Genomic DNA, 20,478 nt, shown 5'->3' with positions numbered 1-20,478 from the left:
AAGGCTTAACTGGAGTTTATTTATACATAAAGGAGGTAACTGCAGTTTGAGTTAAAAAAAAAAAAAAAAGGCAGATAGACATTTGAGATGACGAATGCTTCTGGCTGAAAACATGAAGAAAGGAAAGAAACGGAGCAGATGGCAAATTCCAGTGGAAAACAGGGGGCAGGGTCTGTCCTCCCCCCCCGCAAGGCAGCGGGAGCGTTACCGGCGTGGGGACGGGGACTCGGCGATGGCTTTGCCGCGTATTGCAGATAGGAGGGAAGGGGAAAAGGCAGCTCAAGAGAGACTTCATCATGATGTGAATTGACTTACAAGCAACGAAAGTAGTCCAGGATTAACTTCTGCTTAGTAACAAAACATGGAAAGTAATTAGCTAATTAGGGAGATTTGCTTTTAGTGATGGCAAGTCGATCTGGGGTTACGGTGCTGTACTACGCTCTGGCCCAACTGGTGATGGCATCCAGGGCCAGCAAAGCCTTCGGAGACGCAGCACAGCCTCCTGAAATGGCATTTCCCGGTACGTAGCGACTTAATGACAATGTAAAGATGTTTGGAACGGTAGGGCCTGAGCCCTCCCTCCCTCTCTGTCAGTGGCAGAGGGATTCAAGATAAAAACCCTGCCCCGCGTACGAGCTGCGGTGATGCTGGACCGGCCCTGGCACCGGCCGACTCCAGCAGCTAAAATCACGGCACGGCTTTACAGGGAGTCGTTTGGGCACCTGAGCATTGAGCACGAGGGAAAGCGGAGAGCAGGCTTTTGCCCCAAAGGCATCGGTCAGCAAAGTCCCTGCACGGAACTCTTGGACATTAACGGATCCTGGGACGGGAATCTGTTGTGATCTTCTCGTGCCGTGCTCGGGATGACCTGAGCCGCCCCGCTGCGCCTGGGCATCGCACGTGCTGATGCGCGGTGCATGTCAATGGGCTACGCTTCCCCGTTAGCTCAAACTTAATTAGAAAATATGAGAGCCATACGGTAATTCTGAATACAGGCAAAACAATGTCTGTGTGTTTGGGTCTGGTATACTCAAATATTTTCCTAGAGCGTTAATTTTTAATTCTTACATCAGACCCACATCAGCAAACATAAATAGGATTTTATACTTTACATAATCCATCCATCCTGTGTTTGTGGTTACATATACTGAGTAATCACTGCCTGCCACTACGTACAGAGGAGCTAATAATAAATAGGACACAAACTTACAAGTTAAATGAGATACAGTTAAGTAGTCGATTAAAAGGACAACCATAATGTAAGGTTACAAAAGACTAAGTATTGCTTTTCTAATGTGCTTTTCTCCTTTGTTTCGGTCGCTCACCTGCCAAATCTATACTGGGAGGCGCGTATAGGAGAGCTTGGAGTCATTTTGTGGCAATGTGCACAGATTAGGCGGCTATAAGCAGGCTTAATGAGGTGAATTAGACACAGGGAACGTATGCAGATAACCGACAGGGTTCATCCCCCTGTACGTATGGAAACCCGCGATATTGGCCCCGGCCGCCGAGGCGGGCAGCGGGGCCGTTCCGAGAAGGAGCTGTCTGTCCCCCGCTCCCCGTCCCATTCTTCTTCCCACTCGGTCACGCGGAGAGGGACGGGCTCTGCTCGGCGTGGGCTCGCAGGAGCGCTGCGATGTCCCCGCGGGCAGCGCGCTGGGCCAGCGACAGGGCCGAGTTACCGCCCTGCGGGGAGGGAGGAGGCGAAGACGTTACCCCCCGAATCCCTGCACCTCGCCCCGGCCACCCCCGTAATCCGCCCAGCTCCAGCCTCAACCCCCTCCACTTCTCGGCCCCATCTCGCTGCTGAGGGAGGCTGGCTGCAATCTGCTGACGAGTTTTTTCTCAGCTCTCCAGGGAGCGGTGGCCAGGGCAGCTTCGCACCCAGCTATTTACCCCCAAATCCTCCTTCCCTGCAGTTCCTCCCTCGTTTAAAATGAGTCACCGTCCTGCAAAGCTCCCCACGGTGTTTTGGGGCTTAACCACAAAACACATCCCAGGCCGTGCCTTCTCCTGGTCCCGATGCTGTCCCGCATGTCTTAGACAAAATTGTAGTTTAATTAGAAAATAATTGCCTAACTATAAACGCAGCCACGAGGCCCGTCGCCGTGAGCCCGTGCAGGAGGAGCATTTCCACCGGCCAGCCGTGCCGCTCCCAGCCCAGCCCCGTCCCACGTGTTGCCCCGGAGAGGCGTCCGTTCTCAGGGGAGAGCTAATTGCTGCTAATTTCTTGGAGCTGAAGCTCTGCTGATTCCACATGTTGAGGATTTAATCTGTTTTTCTTAAGGTTTACACCAGGTTGGGCTCTTCCCCCCCGGTGCTCCTGCCCAGGATGCTGCCCCAGCCACGCCAACCACTGCACAAGCAGCATCAAAACCAGGGGAACTCTCCTAAAAGTGGTCCCCTGATTAGAAAGTGAACCGAAATTGTACTTCTTCACTTAAAAACCACCACTCAGGGATTGCTGCCTGTAAAGCAGGATCCCGCGTGAGCTTTCCCTGCCTGGTGGATGTGAGGTTGTGTACGGGACCGAGCGCGGTGCCGGAGCCTCACCTTGTCCGTCAGCGCGACCTGGCAGCCGGGCTGGGCCAAGAGGAGCCTGACGATGTCGGCGTTGCCCTGCCGGCAGGCCACCATCAGGGCCGTCGTCCCCTCCTCGTCCTGCAGGTTGACGTCGGCCCGGCAGGAGAGGAGGGCTCGCACCATGTCGTCCCGCTCGTGGCTGACCCCCAGCATCAGGGCGGTCTGGCCTCCCTGCAACCGCACAGGGAAAGGCTGAACACCCCTCCCCCTCCCACCGTCCTGCTCATTCAGACTGTTATATATAATAATAATAACGAATGTTATTATTGCATGTGCGTCATAAGATTGCGTATTATTACTGCATAGTACACGTATCACAATAATTCCTATTATTATTGCATATTGCGTATTATTGCATATTACTGCATATTGTTATAAAATAACACGGGGGCTCTTTGGCAGGTGTCGCAAGAGGTGTCTGCTCACTTGCACCACGGCCACGTGGAGGGTCTTTGCAGCAGCATGGCCAAACTGCCCGGCTCCCCGCTGCCCTGACCCTAACCCTCCTGGGCAGTTTAACTTAGGTCTAGACTAACTTTTACAGCTGTTGGGAGAAAAGCTGGATGAGGGCATTGCCACCTCTGAGACCGAAATGCGTGACTCTGATGAAACGACTGCTCACCAGCAAACCTGGGGATCCCGCACCCCGGGGTCCACCCTGCACCGCTCCTCCCTGGCAGCACTTCTAATTTTTTAGCTCAGAAAAAATTGTTTTGCAAAATTTTCGGCCTTCCTTTTGCCTCTTCATTTTACCCAGCTCTCGCGTCCCTTCACAGGGAGCTGTTGGGTGGCCATGCTGCAATTTAGCTGAGGTTGCTTTTGTAACTTTGGAGAAACAGCAACTCCAACCCAACGTCTACCGCTGAGTCTCAGCCTGGCGCTGCACGTGCCCTGTAAGGAACTCAAATTTTACCCCCCCAACCCAAAACCTCTGTGGGGACATGATGTTGCCACAGCCTGAATTGGCATCACACAGCGATGGCCGTAAATAGGAGGCTACGAGCTCAGCAGGAGTCACTTTGCAGGTGCCTTTGCCAAATAAATGGGCTGGCCGCCCTCCGCCCGCCCCGCGGCACGATCCCGCGCGGAGCCACGCTCGGTTTTCAAAGAAACAGCAGAACTACGGGGACGCACCTGGGCGGCTCGCAGGTTGACGTCCCCCTCCTTCAGCAGCTTCATCACCACGTCCATGTCCTCGCCCGTCTCGGCGGCCGCCAGCGGGGTGAGCATCACCGCCGTGTAGCCGGCGCGGTTCTGCAGGTCCAGGCGGCACACGCCTGCGGCCGTGCGCCGCGCAGGGGAAGGGTTCAGCCCCACCATGAACCAGATGGAGAGAGACGAGCAAACGGGAGGCAAAGAGGGAATTATAAAACACGCAGCATCTTATATTCCCAGAGCTATTAATTTAATAGTTATAATATATACCTATTATAGTTATAATATATAACTATTTTAATATATGTTTAATCTCTATTTAAAGAAATATATAACTCCATAATATACAATATTATATTATAACATATAATATTATGGAGTTTCCGTAATTATACAAGATTGAGATTTATCTGTGTTAAATACCTGGTCTTGTGAGCACAGCCTTAAAGGCTATTTGGTGCTACGCATTGCTACAGTTAATTACAATTGCTGAGGTTAACTCAATTAACTTTAAAGACCAAACCAAAAAAAAAAAAAAGAGGAGGATAAAGAATGCCTTGGGCACGCGGCAGTTGTGGAGCTGTGGCCTGTTTGCTTCGACCCCTGCAGCGAGGGAGCAGCAGAAAGACGACCGTCACCCAGCGGGCGGTGTAAATCCATCCTGGCCCCATTTCGCTCACTTTTCACCTCCAAGAGCCTATTTCCAAATCCACCACGAGGAACGAGCCATGTCTGACGGGCTGGGGCTCGGGTCCAGCCTTGCCCTGGGGACCCGGCCGCCTCGGGCACTCGGCGGCAGGAGGGGACAAACCGCTGCGGCTCCCGGCGGCACAATCGGCCTATAGACGTGTATGATAATCTGCCATTTCCCTAACATTTAACAGATTGTCTGGCCCGTGAGGAAAGGCCAAAGCGCCTTTATTCTTGCTGAGCGCGCGTGCATTTTTCCCCCGTACAAGCTCAGCTGAGATTTTTCTTTCTTTGCAACGTGAGCTCAAAGTTCAATAGTTTAAAGTGGAGTTTTTCTGCAGCGCTGTGGGGTTTGTTACGCTCTCAGGAGCCTGATCCTCCAGCTCCAAGCCGTGATGGGGCATTTGCTGCTACAAGAAGCTGGGGGAGCCACCCCACTCCACCCCTCGGCCACAGGACCCTGAGGTCTCTCCAAAGTCAGACTGCAAAGCCCTCAAGATGTGTCAGGGCCCTGAGGGCACTAATGAGCCTTAATGTCCCTGAGGAGCCTCAGCTGGGACCCCTGCCCACACCCATGGGAGGAGGGCCAAGCTATGGGGGAGGATGCTGGTCTTCAGATCAGCCATATCTCCTGGGTGGACCTTGGCCCCATGCATGTATCTTGGATGGACCTTGGTCCTCCACTTGTCCCGTGGGTGGACCTTGGCCCCACACTTGTCCCTTGGATGGACCTCGGCCCCACACTTGTCTCCTGGACAGACCCTGACCCATGCTTGTCTACTGGATGGCTCCCTTGCACGTAGGAGGGGGTCCCCAGCCCCACCTCCGTCCCGTCTCCTTTTGCTCCTGACTGAACTCTCTGGGATGACCCTGGACCTCATTCACTGTTTGCCATGTCTGGGACTGTTGATGGATCCCCGTTACCCGGCTCTGCCGACCATGGTCATTCCCTGTGGGACCATGCCCCATTGGCAAGAGCGACATAAAGTCATTTCCACACCCACACCCAACAAAAGCCACGGCTGAGCAGAGTGGCTGTTCCTACCTGTGTCTAGCAGGAGCTTTGCAATGGGGAAATTGGAGTGGGAAACGCTGTAGTGAAGAGCCGTGTTGCCGTTCCTGTCGGCCAGGTTCACCACCATCGCCAGGAGCTGGGGCTGGATGGCCCCCAGAGCCTTGAGATACTCTGCGACCGCCTCCGGGCTGGAAGACTTGCGGCTCGACACCCGGAACCACTCCTGGCAGACGGTGCTCAGGACGTGCCGCTGAAAACACCAAGGTCTCACCGTTACTCCCGGGGCAGTCACCCTGCAAACCGGCCGCTGCCCCGGCTCCTCGCCCCACGCCACTACGTCCTGTGCTCTGGCATCGCCCAGCCGGTATTTAGCTTGTGGGTTTGGGATTACTGCTATAACATAAGGGGGAAAGGAATTTCCTCTGGTAACTTGAATGAGTAAGCAGAGAAAGCCTGCAACAGGCCGTCAGGATAATCTTATCCATTAAATGTAACAGAGAGCGGGAACCGCGTCTGAAATGGGATTGAAAATTATCTGTACCAGATGCTTGTCGCTTGTGGTCCTGATTTCTGAGAGGTGCTCGCTGAGTAGCTGGCAGTCGGCAAGGAAATCTTCAGACGGTTTGCATCTAAAGGGAAAATACTTCTGTGAAGCCATCACGAGACAGAACTCGCAGGAGGTATTGAAGCAGGAAGGAGAACGTGCAGTTTAGGTCACCATACGTTCAACGCTTATTGAAGTGCTTAACTTTATGGCCACAAGCTGTCCCATGGACTTGACACAGACTTTAGGTACAAAGTTAGGCACTTAAATAGGTGTTTAAGTCCAGAGTCCCAGATCTGTAGGGTCAACTTATCTGTTACAAGAAGTCTTAAAGTGGAAAAAACAAACAAACAAAAAACCCAATCTTATTCCTGAATCTGCAAAGAACTTTACCTAGAAACTTTACTTGAGAGGGGAGAAATGAGCTAATTCTAACCAAGTATGACTCACTCCGCCTTTTCCACAGTCAAGCGTAGGGCCTGAATCAATCCCCATTAGATTCTGTAGTAACTCAAAAAACATTTTGCTCTTTAAAGCCTTTTCCCATGCCTACAGAGGTCAGCGGCTGCATTTCCCCCGAGCAGATGAAGCACCGACCCCAGCCCTGGAGGAGTGACTGAATGCACGCCATGCCTCCTTGGCTGCAGAAACGCGATGGAAAGCACGACACTGTCTGGTTTTCTGGTTACCTGTCAGCCTTCTGCTGAGTGCAAGGTCCTGCTTCTGCCGATGGCTCCTGCAGGTCATCGTCCTCACATCTCTCCTGCGAGGAGGTCCCCAACGAAGCCCCCTCACTTTCACCTCCAGCTTTCACCTGTGCAGGCTCCAAATCATCGGCTCTTCTCTCCGTCTCGCTCTCCGCGTCCCCGTCCGATGGGCTGTCTTCGCAACTTGTGTCTTCGCTTGAAGTCGTTTCGTAGCTATTTGAGGACACCACATGTTATTCATTCCTTCCCCTTCCGCAACCACGGGGCCTGACCAAGACTCATTGAAGACACCCGCTGACTCCAATGGGCCTTGGATGAAGCCCGGAGTGGTACGCAAGTTAAAAGGTTAGAGCCACAGCCAAATTTGGGGTTAGTCTTTTTTTTTTTGGCTTCTTAAGCCAGCAGGAGTGTGATAGAAGCAGTTAATTAGCAGCAGGCAAGGTTACTTCAGGGACTACTCGGTTGGTTTGGAGGGACGTCCATCGCACAAGCCCCAGCGTGGCCAGGCAAGGGCTGCGGCCGCCTCCCTGCTGGGAGCTGCTGGCACGCTGATGGGGAGCCGTGAGAAAGACGGACCCTGTGGCAAGGTGGGACAGGCGGCATGTCGGCAACCTTGAGGACGGCTAGACAAAAGCTGTGTTTGCAGCTCCAGCACGGACCTGAGTCCACCATTCGAGCAGCCCTGCTAGAGAGACCTCTCTTCTGGTTGTCCAAAAGTATTAATAACAATAACATCTTCCATGAGACAGAACATTTCACTGAGGGATCCCAAAACTTTTCTGAAACTAATTGAGATTCCTCTACTCACTACAAGTTGTACCCATTTCAGCGACCACTGGTAGAAGAAGCTCCACACAACAAGAGCAAGTAATACCTGATGAACCCAACAGCAGTAGCCATCGAGCTGGGAAGCCAGGGGAGCATATGTCAGCAAAAACCAGGATCCAGACTTGCCCACATAGCTGTTTGCACAGCGAAGAGACAGTGAAACGCGTCCTGCCCTCTTCACGCCAGCACCTACTCCTCGGTAGAAGATGTGCCAGGGCTGCTCTTAGAGATGAATCTACAGCACACGTTGTTGTATCTAAGCTCAACGGCCAAAGAGCGTTAGATATTGGGAACTGGCTGTTGGAGCACAACCTAGAATACGGGTCTCCTCCACCCCGAGGAAATTCCTTATTTACTGAAATAGTCATTTCTCAGTCCCTGAACCAACTTTTGTTGGCTGTCGCTGGAGCGTGGAGGCAGGTTAGCGGCAGCGTGCCCACCCAGGCAATGCTGACCCCCTCCAAAACCCACCAAAGGTAGTGGGAATCTTCCCATGGGCCCAGCTGGGTTTTGGGTGAAGCCCCAAAAGATGGGTGTGCAGTCCCCAGGGCGTCCCTCGCTGCGCTGAACACACCAAGGTCTTTTCTACAGGGTTACTTACAGGTGATCAGTGCTGGATTAAAGAAGGGAGGAAAGAGGCTCCATTTCAAATGGCCTTTTAATCAAGAGGTTTGGAGGGGAAAAGAGGGGAAAAAAAGAATGACTTCTTCAGCGATACAGAGGACATCACATGTTAAAAGGCAGTTTTATCTTCTGAACGGATGCTTACCCACCATTTACCCCAACAAACTGAAGATTCTTTTTGGTCCCATTGCCTCCTGCATGGAAACCATAACCTTTCTTTTTCATGATAGATTTAAGACTTGTGGTTGGAGAGATTTCTAGCAAAATACAAAATAATAGATTAATTAAGCAGGTGTGCCATAATTATCAACTATTATTCCCAACCTCTAGCAACAAATTACAAATCATAGCCGTAAGCATCTTAGTTCATTTTAGGAGATGCTTTTTTGTGTCTTGCAAAGCTATTGATGCACCTGGCCGCAATCAGAACCTGCCCTGCTACCTTTAAAATACGGGTCTCAAACATCTCCAAGTGACTGGGAATATAAAGGAATTGACTGGGAATTATATACGTGTCCTATGAATATAAGTAGGTTTTACTTTTGTAATAATGTTTTCTTTTTTTATTTTTTTCAATACTATTGTATTGGAAATCTCCTATATACATCTCCTATAATACTACATGGATGAGTCTTTCCATCAGAGTTTGTATTGCTTATTAGTAAGAGGTCACTTATCTATTTGCAAGCCCCCCTGACAGTGAACAGGCAGCCTTCGGGTTTGGATTCTTATCTTCATACAAGCTAAAATTATTTTAGACGAACGGCCGTGAGTGGGGACAGGTCTTTTCCCAGCCTAGTTGCTCAGGTAACTTGAATTGGTTTCGGTTCTGGTGAACTTCATGCTGATTTACCCCAGATGAGCATGAGTCCCATAACCTTGCAAATTGAGATGTCCAATCCAATTAAGAAAAATGGTTATTTGATGGAATAATGGCCACTTTTGGAAGCTGATTCTGCACATAACTGAGGCACAGCTTTATCAGTTCCTCCATGGTTTTGCTTGCTTTTTTTATTTAAGATCACCTAGCTTATGATGTGCAGAGATTTGCCTTTCTCATACGTGTTTAGGAGGGGCTATTTCTCATCTGACTGATACTAATTAGACCACCGAGCTCCACTGCACCACCCCTGCTCGACACTTGAATAAATGGGAAGAGATTTGGCCCGGACACGTTGAAACCTATGCCAATATTATTTACCCAACTGTTGATAGCGTGTGTTCGAATTCTCCTTATCGGCGGGCCCTTGCGTAGAGTAGGCAGACAGCAACGAGTTTAAGGAATTAACTAATTGGTTCTGAATGGAGCTGAGCTTGGAGGCCGGCTGTTTAATAGCGCTCGCTAACTCGGGGTAGCCGTGCTCCAAACACAGCCACTGCTCCTGCAAAAGCTCTTGGATTTTTTTTACGTATTGACCGATGGGGTCAACAGCAGGGAGATCCTCGTGCTCAGGGGGACCTTCCTCTTCCAGCCCATCTCGAGGTTTATCTTCGCCAAAGCCTGCCTTGTTTTCTCCTGTGTTTGAGCCAATTCTTGCTCCTTGATAGCTTTCTGCAGTCACCGCCTGAGCAGCGAGACTCTGGGTATCGTAGTTATTCCTGTGGTTTTGATTGTCATCGCTGAGGGGCTCATCAATCTTCAGTTGGGTGAAGCACGGTGCACGAAGGCCAGCCTCGATGTCGGCTTCACCAAAATGTCCTGGTCCCTCTCCACTGACACCAGCGCAAGCGTCGGCCAGGCCCTGATCTCTTGCCAGCTCCGTCACCTGCACGTTCACGTTGTCTGCTCTGCGGACGCTGCATCCTATGGATTTGGTGGAGACTGGGATATTTACATTGATGCCTTTATCGTGGGCTTGCTTGGCGCCGGTTACCTGCGAGAGGTCAGTGTTCACCGCAGCGTCGTGCTGCTTGGCCTCTTTGGTGTGTTCCCGGCGCAGCTTCTCTTCCAGCTGAGCTTTGGAGCTGGCCAGTAACTTAATGCTTTTCTCCTTCTCCTTGATCTCATGATCCTGCTGCTCCAGCACTGCCCTGATCTGCTCGAGCTCTTCTTTCTTCTTGCTCAGCTGCTCCTCCAGAGCAGCAATCTGCTGCTTCAGCACGACGACCCCGCCGGGCTCCCCTGCGTCACCAGGCTGAGGACCGCAGCTCTCCTCGTCCTCTCCAGCCCGGACGCTCCCCTCCTCACCTTTCTTCAGCACGTTGGGAGCGACTGCGCTTACACTTAACTCCCCTTCCCCAGGGTTCGTGTTCTCCTCTGCGAGCTGGAGGGCACCCGGTGAGGTTGGTTCACCCCCGGCCGAGGCGGAGCGACTGCCGCCGTCGGTGGCATCGCCCTCCTCGCCTCCGCTCTCCATCACCACCTGCAGCTGCGGCACCGCGGGATGCTGGCTCTGCCGCGGGGGCTGCGTCTGCCCCAGCCCCGGGCTGCCTCCGCCCCGATGCTCCTTCTGCCCCGAGGAGACATCTTGCTCCAAGCTCATCTCCCGGGGGAGATTTAACACCATGCCGTCGGAGCCAGGCGAATGCAGCGCAGGGCGAAACGTGCTTTCGGAGCCGCTCTGGTCGTGGCAGTGCTGGGGAGGTGGCCGGAGGGGCGAGGACACCCTCCCGTCCCCCGGCGGGGGCTGGCCGGGCGGCAGCGCGGCGGGCATGCTGGAGGCTCGCAGTAGCTGCGGCCGCCCCAGCTCCGCCTGCCGCCGCGTCTCCGCCAAAAGGGCTTTTCTCCGGTAACTCGGCTCATCGGCCACGGGAAGGGTCAGCTCGCTGGGCAGGAGGGGACGGGGGGTCTCCTCCGCCCCCAGGGACGCCTTTCGCTGGGGGAAGGAGCAGGTCGCCGTCCAGCTCTTGCTGGGAGCGGACGTGCATGCACGGGAGCCGTTCTCGGGCAGGCTGAAGTTGCGGGGCAGGGTGCTGAATTTCGGCTGCTTGGCTTTGCGGTGGATGTGAACCCTTCTGATGGTGTTCCCTTTCTCGATGTCATCCACGTACTTCAGGAAGTCCAGGTCCAAGTGAAAGCCGTACGGCGTCTCCAGGGAGTAGGGGAGGCTGCGGGGCTGCTCCCTCTCCCCGTCGGGTTTGGGTGGCTGGCCGTTTGCTGAAACAACCCCCAAAAAAAAAAAAAAGAGATGATTGAATTTTGAAGATGACAAAGAAATTAAGAAAAAATATGCTTAGAGCAGGGGAAAAAAGCAGTTACTGCTTTTTTTCACCTCAGTTTCAGGCAGGCGGGGGCTGCAGCTCATGGAGGCTCGTGGTGAGCTGCGCAGAGATGCAGCAACACGTGCAAAGGTCCGATCCGGTTTTCCGGAGGTGAATCGAGTAATTGTTGCACTGAGGAAGCCGAAAATTTGCAGAAATGATGGCTCTAATTGGCAGTTAAGCAATCAGCAGGTTTTGCAGGCAGAGCTACGTGTCTGTGTAAGTATAAAAAGCTGCCCGATGTGTAATAAATCCAGTTCAAAAAAGAAAGGTGGAACCAATCTGTGACAGTTACATTTTTCAAGGCTTTTGGTTTGGTTTTAACTTTTCAGTGCCGTGCAACCAGGAAAATCATTGCATTGTTTCATCAGCAAACACCAGGACACAAATTATTCCTTGAAAATGATGAATTCAGCAGCGGGCAGGGGCCGGACCCAGACAGCGCCAGCCGGGGCTGCTTTACACAGCCGCATCCATGCGAAACACGTGCCTCCCAAGGTGACCGGCTGCGCGGCACCGAGCACGGCTTTTAACTGAGGAAAATCGCCACGAAATGCGTGACAGCGTTTGCCCACCCAGCCGTCGCCGGCAAACGGTACGGCTCCAGCAGCGCAGTCAGACCCAGCCTGCAAAAATTCACAGCCCCCAAATTTCAGCCTTAAGGGTCTAAATAGTTAAACCCCTGCATCATTGCTCGTTTTTCTTTACGTGGCGAGTCCCTGAGATGGGTGATTTGGGCTGCTTTGCACCTCTGAGCAGACAAGCCAACGAGGAGGAGCAGCTCGACCAGGAGAAACCAGGTTTCATGGCTGCTCCCGCTGCCCCCATCCTGGTGCAGCGGCTGTGCGGGGACCGGCAGAATTTGGCCCGGCTTTCGGTGCCGCTCGTCACAGAGCATCACCGAGATGCGGCCGCCTTCCTGATGGGAAGCGGCACGTGAAAGGCAGAGGAATGATAGAGGGAAAACATCAGGCAAGATGGCACAAGGGCACAGCCCGGCCGGTGGGAACAGAGATCTGTCCTGCCTGCAGAGGACAGGAGGACCAATAGGTGCTGAACTGAGAGCTGTGACCATGTTTTTGCTGCGGTTTAGGAAGTCTGCATAATACATGAAGGATGCATTTTTCACCTCCTGGCCTTAGCGCATATCTATAGAAAGCGGGTTATTTACAGTGTTTCTGGTAAGGAAATTACTTCAGGGCTTGGTTGGGGGTTTTTTCAAGAAACAAATGAGCAAACAAACATCCCGTGGCCTCCGTACCATCTGTCTTCTCCATGGTGTGGTCTAATCGGGCTGTCAGTTAAACATCCTCTGACAAGCTAGGGCAGATGAGTCGCTTCACCCTTGAAAAAAAGAAACAGATACTTTTAATTTAAAAAAAAAAAAAAAGCTCAATCATCTGAACTTAATCTCTCCTTAAAGCCTTACACCTCCTCACAGGCCACCCCCTTCCTATTTCCCATATTCTGCAGCCCGACTGTGACTGCTACGCACTTTCAAGCTGCTTAAATCAACAGCTCCTTTTCCAGTGGCCACAACTCGTGCTTCATAGACACATCCCAGGTAGTTGGTTCTTATAAAACACCCCCTGCATTACAGATGGTTTTGACTGCAAATGAGGGAAGACAGACATTTAGCATAATTTCCACTGGGTTGAGATAGATGGCACAAGGACTCTTTGTTGACTCCTGTGAGCTGGCTATATCCAACATAATATAACATCTCTGAAAACAGCAAGGGATATAAACTATAGACAGAAATGACTGGTTTGTCATTTTTCTTTTTTTTTAATGCATAACAACCAAAGATTCAAAATTTATGTTAAATCTTGTTCAGACGAAACCCGTTATTTCAGAGCACGTCCATACTGTTACAAAAAACCTTCACCAAATTGGACTAAAATACAGACAAATCGCTTTCCTATCAGGGAAGATCTTCAGGTGGAGATCTACCTCAGCCTACACCGTGAACTTCACATCCAGCCTGGTCTGTATTGCTCTCCAGCTCTTTCCCATCACGTGGACACGGGGTGAGACCCTCCTGGAGCATGAGAGGAGACTCAGGCTGGGAAGAACCAAGGAAAGTCCTGGGTGAAGCTTCTCTCCTCCATGCCCTTTAGGAAGACACTGGGAGGAGGCAGGCAAGGGGAAGGAGGTTGAGGCAGGGGGACATCACTGTGGGAGGCTCCTGACTTGCATGAGAAGGGCAACATTGCTCCAAGTGAGAAGGTCTGTCTTTTGATTCCTGCTGCGGGAGAAAAGGGGGGGTTTCTTGGAGAGAAAGTTGCTTGTTTAGGATTTTCCTTCAAGTATCTAATTTGGTTTCTGGCCAGAGATGGTCCCACAGCAGCTTATCTGGCAAGGTAACTGGATATGCAGTACAGATTAGGACATATAGAGTACAGAGGGGCTGCTGTTACTCTCTTCTAGAAGCACTGACGTGACACGGTTTAACTACAACAAAGACCAGCGGGAAAACGAAGCCAAATCCTGCTGTATTGTTATGATAGGACAGATACTTTGAAAGATCCAAATCATTTAAAGAAACAATTAGTTCTGTCATTCAAGTTTATCATCAACGTATAGCCCTGATGGGAAGTTGGGAGGGTCCCAACCCAAGGAGAACATTGAAACTCAAAAGCTCCTGCAGGGTTGGTACCCTCTCGATGCTCATGCGGCCAGATGGCGACGCTGATGCCCGCCCAACGCCGTGGGGCCAGCGGCCTCCTGACGTGCTCCCCAATTAACTGCACTTCTTCCAGAAAGGGCAATTTCTTCTGTCTCCTCCTGCCGATAAACAGCACGTGCCACAACGAACGCTAACCTCTTTCTCAATTTTTTTAAATTTTCCAATTACAGTCAATTAGGGAGCACTTACAGATCCCAGCTACAGTCCGACCAGCTACATTGCACTCTTCTAGGTCATCTTTTTGGGGGGGGGGAAGCCAGTGAATAGGATGTTTCTCAGTACCTAGATAATTACATCTAATCGGTTCATTTATGAGCTGACTGGGTCCCAACTCTGCAGCCCAAACTGATACTTTCTCTTTTGACCAATCTACTTCAAAATCGCCTCGTAAAAGGATGCTGAATGTACCCCACCAGCTCGCTGATGTTCTCCCGTCCCCCCCGGGGCAGCTCAAGGGTGGGGCGGATGGCTTTGAGCCAAAACCGTGGCTCCTTGGACCCTCCGGGTGCTCTCCGATGCCTGTCCCTAATAAAAATGAGATTAAAAAAAAAAAAAGTGATCTGCTGGAAGAAGCGTACCCGTACGCCCAGGGTCCAGCCCTCGGTTCGGGGCAGGGCAGTGCTTTTAGGTGGGTCTCCATCCTGCTAGTACCTGTTACGCTGACCCTCTGTCGGGTTTTGTGTTTGTTGAGTTTGCCCCTATTGCATAAAACTGAAGAATACTTATTTTCCTCTCCAGGCAGGCGACATTGCCACATGCACAGCATTGCTGATTTTCACCTTGAATGAAATTACACTGCTTTTCTCAAGGCAGGAATAAATATATACAGAAATGGAAAGCAAGAAGGCAAATATATGAGCAGGCAACAGCACAGAGTGAACTGGTTTTATTCCCGGGGGCAGCCCATTTGCAGGGACAATGTGCTGTCTTTTTAAATAGCCCCGTCTCAAACACTGGCTCCTTACAGACACATTTAACCCCTCTTTTACTCTGTCCCACTTGCCAGGCAATGTAAGCGCCCGCCCGCTCCCCCCCCACCCCAGCCAGCAGAAAGAAGAACAGCATTACACCCCAGAAGATTTAAAGAACAAATTAACTGAACCACAAAGACAAATATCTATGAATTTCATTCTCCGAGAGCCTCTTGCTAGTAATTTTAAATTGGAAACATTTAACCCTGTGCCTATAAATAAGAAGATAATTCATCCCTGCTGAGCAGCACGTTAGCACAGCCTCATTAGCTATAACACAACATTTTTTTGAGCTCTGCCTGTCATGTTCTCCTGCACTGCAGCAGTGGCTTTAGCACTTCGTGGTGAAAGGAAAAAATATTGTTAGAAAAGCATCTTGTCGTGTTACCTTCTCATGCTCCCACCTACAAACCCATCGGGCAGCAGCAGCACCTGCCTCCCTCCGAGGCATCTTTTCCCGTGCCGAGAGCTGGCAGTGAAGGGTTCGGAGCAGCAAACATGCCTTTTCCAGTTGTTAAAAAGTTGGTCAGCTGAGCAGTGACCTTGCTCGGAAAGCAAATACAAGTTTAAAACAAGAAGCACGAAAGAAGGATTAATTTCCTAATGAAGCAGCCCATCGATCTCATATGACCTTTCTGAGGACAGCTGAAGCCCGCTGTATAAAATGAGTTACTTCCCATAGCATAGATAACTTTTCCATAAAACACAAAACGCTAAGCGCTGCTGGGCTGTCACCGGGCTGCCTCCCCTATCAGGAAAGATTATTGAAAAGACAGTCAATTATTAACGATACGGTTCTTATTATACCTGATGCTGCAGGCTGCAGCCGGAGCTCGCCCTCCGCATGCTGCACCCTCCCAGGCTGAACGCATTAGTTATTCTGCTGAGCGCCTCTCCCAAGGAAACGCAACCGGCTGCCGCGATTAAAAGGCGGCATCCTTAGCAGAAGGTCTCAACGTCTGCAATTAATCCTGCCGAAGCCCCGCTCCCACATGCGGAGCAGAAACAGCCCCTCGGCCCTTCACCCTTCTCCCCGCAGCTCCGGCCCCTCTCGTCGCTCCCCTCCATCCGCCGTCCCCAGGAGATGCTGAACAGGACGAGGCGACGGTGGGAACGCGGCCGCGCGTAACCGCGGCAAAGGCGGAGGACGCCTGACCCGCCGTGCCGTGCCCCGGCCGCTGCGAGAAAGGACGGGCAGCCCCCGGGTGCCGGTGGGACTCTCCAAATAAAACGCTCCAGCCTTTTGCAGCGGGGTTATCAACGCAAACTTCAAATTGCCGGCAGGCGGGGCAGGGGGCAGCTCGCAGAGCAGACACGGTGTGGTTTTGGGCAGGGTATTCAGGGGCAGAGCGCCCGTCCCGAGCCCCTGTGCTGTACCCGTCGGGCACCCCGGGTTGCTGCACCCCCAGGCTGGCAACAGGGGGAAAAAAACCTCAATCTTTGCACTGAACTTGCAACAATTTCACCCTTGCGAAGGCCGAGGGGTTCAGACGCTGCCCGCAGCCCCGCAGCCGGGCTGTGAACCTCTTCCAGGGCTGGGAAAGAAAATCCTGAAAAGCGGAGGCATCCCTCCGGGCCCGGGGGCTCTGTCGCGGGGTTTCACCAGGGACTCGCACCACGGAGCAGCGCCGGCACCGCTCCCATCGCTTAACCAGCGGCGCAACCAAAATGCTCACGTTAGCAGGGAAACCCCACATTTTGTCGCGCAGAACAGAGCTGCCGGCACTCCTGCAAGGCTCACGGCGCTCCTGCGACTGCTAAATGTAACTTTTAACAGATTAAGTTTGAAGAAAAGCAGAGAAGTTTTGTCTTTGCAGGAAGCAAAATAGCCTGGACATGTAGAGAAACAGCAGGAGTTTGTCCTTGCTAGTGCTCCCCAAGGCACGGACGGGTTAACTGCTTACCCGAGGAATGAAAAATAACCCCCCCCATTTCAGCAGCCGGTTAAATGCCGCCTTTCCCATTAAATGCCGCCTTTCCCACACGGCTCCAGCATCCCAGACCACGCAGGGCCGTGACTCCATGTTGGCAGCTTTCTGCTTTCACAGGCAATTACTGTGCTCGGGGTTCAAAACGAACTTAAGAGCACATTGGCTTATTTTCTGTCAAATTCTTCTGGTTTAGTTAGGCTCGTGCATCTTTTCTGAGCGTATTCTGCTGCTTATGTTCTCTAGACAAAGCAGCACGACGGAAAAATATACATATTTCTATATGGCGCTGATTTTAAAGTAAGCCTAAAAGAATTGTTTCGTTTTCCCACTGGAAAGACCTAGCAGGAAGCTTTTATTTGGAGCATTTCCTTATTGCCATTACACACGTAAGACCTACAGTTTTTCCCAGATGTAATCCCCGTGGGCCTGAAGAAGGTCTTCAAGTCTGTGACCCCCTAAATAAGCTTTTTCTGAGGAACTATGAATGGATGGAGTCAAAACACGCAAATTAATTAAATACGGGCTGATGCTTGACGGAGTTACGACTGGCTTCCGATAGCTTCGCCCAACGGGGCCGGCGCAGGGTAGGGAACGGGGAAGGGTTTCACCTGGGCACGGCCCGAGATCGTCCGGCAAGCGCGAGGGCTGAGGTCATGGCCTGAAATCGCTGCTGCTTTACATTACCCGTTACCGCTGTCAGGGGGGATTTTGCTTTGCGGATGATAGGAAACAGACGGCCACGAAACGGCCCACAACCCATCCCGTCGGTCCCTGCCCGTCCCCGCCACGGCCACCACTCCCTTCTTGGATGCTCACAGGGCCGAGGGGCCAAGCGGCTGCCCGCCCTCCCCTCCCCAACGCGGCAGGAGGGCAGGTTTGGGCTTCACCCCCCGCTCCCCGCCGCCCCACGCACCCGCAGGGACGGAGCTCACCCTCGGTACCCAAAGGGTTACACCCAAACCTGCTCCATCCAGGCGGTCTGCCGGATTGCACAACAGCCAGCCGAGCTATTATTGCAAGTGGACATACCAGGAATAAATATAGCCTCTCGGGGAATATTTGTTGTGCGGATTTTTCAATTCTGTTTTCACTGCAAAGGAAGAAAAATAACCCCATTTCCAGTCTGCTGGGGACATCCACACGGGTGGGATCTCCGTTGCGCGGCGGTGGGCTGTGATCGGCTGCCGGCTGGCTCGGGCACGGGAAGGAGTTTCCTTCCAGGAGGAAAAAAGAACTTTGAAAACTTTGTGGGAGTAAATAAATAAATAAGTAAACAAAAGCAGTTTGAAGTCCTGGTTTGCATCGCAAGAAGTTGTCGTGAAGTTTTCCAAAGTGAGAGCAAACAGGGTTTCCGCTGTAAGAGATCTGGGTGCCGGGAGCCCGTCAGCACCTTCCTGGGGGCATTCGGCATCGTGCAACCGTCGCGGCCCCGCGCCCCACGGCTCCGGACCAGAGCGGGTGTGGGCACACGCTGGGCTGCCTGTCGGGGGTCAGAAGACAGCTGAGCAGCCCCAAAATTAAAATGGGGAGACCAGATGATGCCTGAGCCCCAGGAAACCCGCTGCTATAAAGCCATCAGCATCCAGAAAGCTGGTAAGCTGGATCCATCCCAGTCTGGCGCGCAGCCCGCAGCCACGCATGGCTCGGCGCTGCGCTTGCCGGGCTTCCCTCTGCGCCGGTGTCACCCGACTGCGTGTGCCGAAGCGGAGCAGGACTAGGTTTGGGGACGCAAAACCAGTCGCTGTATGGGAAGAGCGGAGGCGGCAGGTAAAAAGGTATGACGAGAAAAGGGACATAAATCTTTAAACCCCTCTGAAAGCAAAACACCGCATAATCCAGATGCCTGCTTAAAATTCACCTTCCATCCCGGGGCCAGCGGACAGCTTCGGTGGCTTATGGCAACGGGTACCCCGCGGCACCAGCCGCAGCATTTTATCACACCCCAGGCCGAAGCCCCCTCGGCTGCCGCCTGCCCGGCGCTCCCCGGGAGGGGAGCTGGGAGCAGTTTGTGAGCGCTCGAGAGGGACGGGCTCCCTCTGCGACCCACCAGCTCGTGGTTGCACCGATGGAGAGGTCCAGGCTGGCCTCCCACCCTCCGCCAGCCAGCACCCTCTCTGCAAAATTACGTACACGAAGCAGTGGAGGGGGCTGGATGGGGCTGGAGCCGGGGGCTGCTCCCATGGAAAACATCCCGGAGGCGTGCGGAGCCTCACTGGTGCTTGAGAGCGCGGCGGGCTCGCGAGAAATCTGAATAATTAACCCAGCGCCACTTAATAAAGACGACGATCGCTTTCAGCGTGAGCGCGCGAGCCTCGGCGGCCGGCGGTACTTAAACAGCCATTTCAGGCTTCTTTTCAAATGGCAGTAATAAAGTTGTGCGGATACTGATTTTATTAAAGCTGCTTATTGCTGTTTAATAAATGTCGTGAGCTTCCTGCCAGCATTTCCATTAGAGACGGGTCAGGACGAGACCTGGAGGTATCAGATATCCAAACTCTCGCCCTCTTTTATGGCTCACCAGGCGGGGAAACCGATCATATTCATCCCCTCCTCTGATAACCTCTTTTCCAACTGACCTTCAGCCCATTCCAGCCACGGTCTTATAAAAGCTTTGGTCGATTCTCATGATTTTATCCCGTTGCCTTGAAAACTGTGGCGCTTTCCCTGAAGTCTCCTTTCCCAGAGCCAGGCGATCAGAAAAACCACCTGAAGCCGTGAATCGAAAGCGCTCCACAGTCAGAAGGCAGACAAAAATCCAAACTGCCTCATTTCTAATGTTTACTCTTTTTACCTCAATCCCACAAGTTTGGCGGGGCGGAACCAATGAAGCCCTCCTTTGGCTTCTGGTCTCTTCCAAGCTGCTGTTTTCCACCTCCTTGACCTTGGGACAGGTCAAACTTTGCTGCCATGATGCTGAATAACTTCCACGTGGTCAAAGAAGCTGGTAGCAACTTTATGACAACGGGGTTGTCCTTGGCTTGGCCAGGGCTTGGTGCATCCTTGGGGCTCCTGCGCTCATCCCACTCAAGAGCCTGAGCTTTGGTCGAAGCTGGGCTGGAAATGTCTCTGTTTCCTATGGAAAAAAAAAGGATCCTTTGGGTGTTTTCGGAAGCTGGGTGTGGAGGGGAACCATCAAACCAAGGTGCTCCTGCTTGCTGGGAAAGACTCTTCCACCTTGCTCTTGCTCGGCTGCTTGCTGAGACGTGAGATGGATGGGGCAGGGCAGGGAGGGAAGGGTGCCGTGCCGCGTCCGATCCCCTTACCGAGAGATGAAACACCGGAGTCTGTGGAACTGGGGAAACCCACCCCGGCACACAAACAGGGCTTCCGAAACCCACCAGCCTGAGAAATCTCCGAAAGGTTTGAGGTTGTGAAAGCCGACTGGTGATGCGGTGTCTGTCCTGTCTCACCCCGGTAACGGTCCCGTCATCAACACAGGTCCTCTCCCACTGAAGGCAGGACTTCCAGGGATTTTTAGGAAAGCCCTACTCTCTGCATGCCAGTTTTTCTCCTCTTCCCTGGACAACCACTGCAGTCCCC

At 52.4% G+C, this 20,478-nt stretch overlaps 1 protein-coding gene across 1 annotated transcript; it reads right to left on the bottom strand.

Annotated features, from left to right (window-relative positions):
• Nucleotides 1-13,019, bottom strand: KANK4 (KN motif and ankyrin repeat domains 4). Its single transcript, XM_075155624.1, has 9 exons — nucleotides 12,609-13,019; nucleotides 9,348-11,243; nucleotides 8,292-8,403; nucleotides 6,677-6,907; nucleotides 5,985-6,072; nucleotides 5,474-5,693; nucleotides 3,718-3,860; nucleotides 2,554-2,754; nucleotides 1-1,686 (listed from the first exon to the last, which is right to left on the bottom strand). Exons 1-9 carry the CDS (start codon nucleotides 12,622-12,624, stop codon nucleotides 1,585-1,587), a joined length of 3,009 nt encoding a protein of 1,002 aa, XP_075011725.1. The 5' UTR covers nucleotides 12,625-13,019; the 3' UTR covers nucleotides 1-1,584.
• Between the last annotated feature and the right edge of the window lie 7,459 nt (nucleotides 13,020-20,478).

Source organism: Calonectris borealis, chromosome 8 (assembly GCF_964195595.1).
Source record: "Calonectris borealis chromosome 8, bCalBor7.hap1.2, whole genome shotgun sequence".
In the NCBI taxonomy this organism is placed as follows: Eukaryota; Metazoa; Chordata; class Aves; order Procellariiformes; family Procellariidae; genus Calonectris; species Calonectris borealis.
Note: the sequence above shows the minus strand (reverse complement) of the source record. Positions and strands in the feature narration are given on the sequence as shown.

Excerpts from the sequence above, each read along its gene's own strand:
- KANK4 (XM_075155624.1), bottom strand. Across the intron at positions 3,861-5,473 it reads AAAGCTCCTGCTAGACACAG|GCGTGTGCCGCCTGGACCTG; the intron begins GTAGGAACAGCC and ends GCACGGCCGCAG. Across the intron at positions 2,755-3,717 it reads TCAACCTGCGAGCCGCCCAG|GGAGGCCAGACCGCCCTGAT; the intron begins GTGCGTCCCCGT and ends GTGCGGTTGCAG.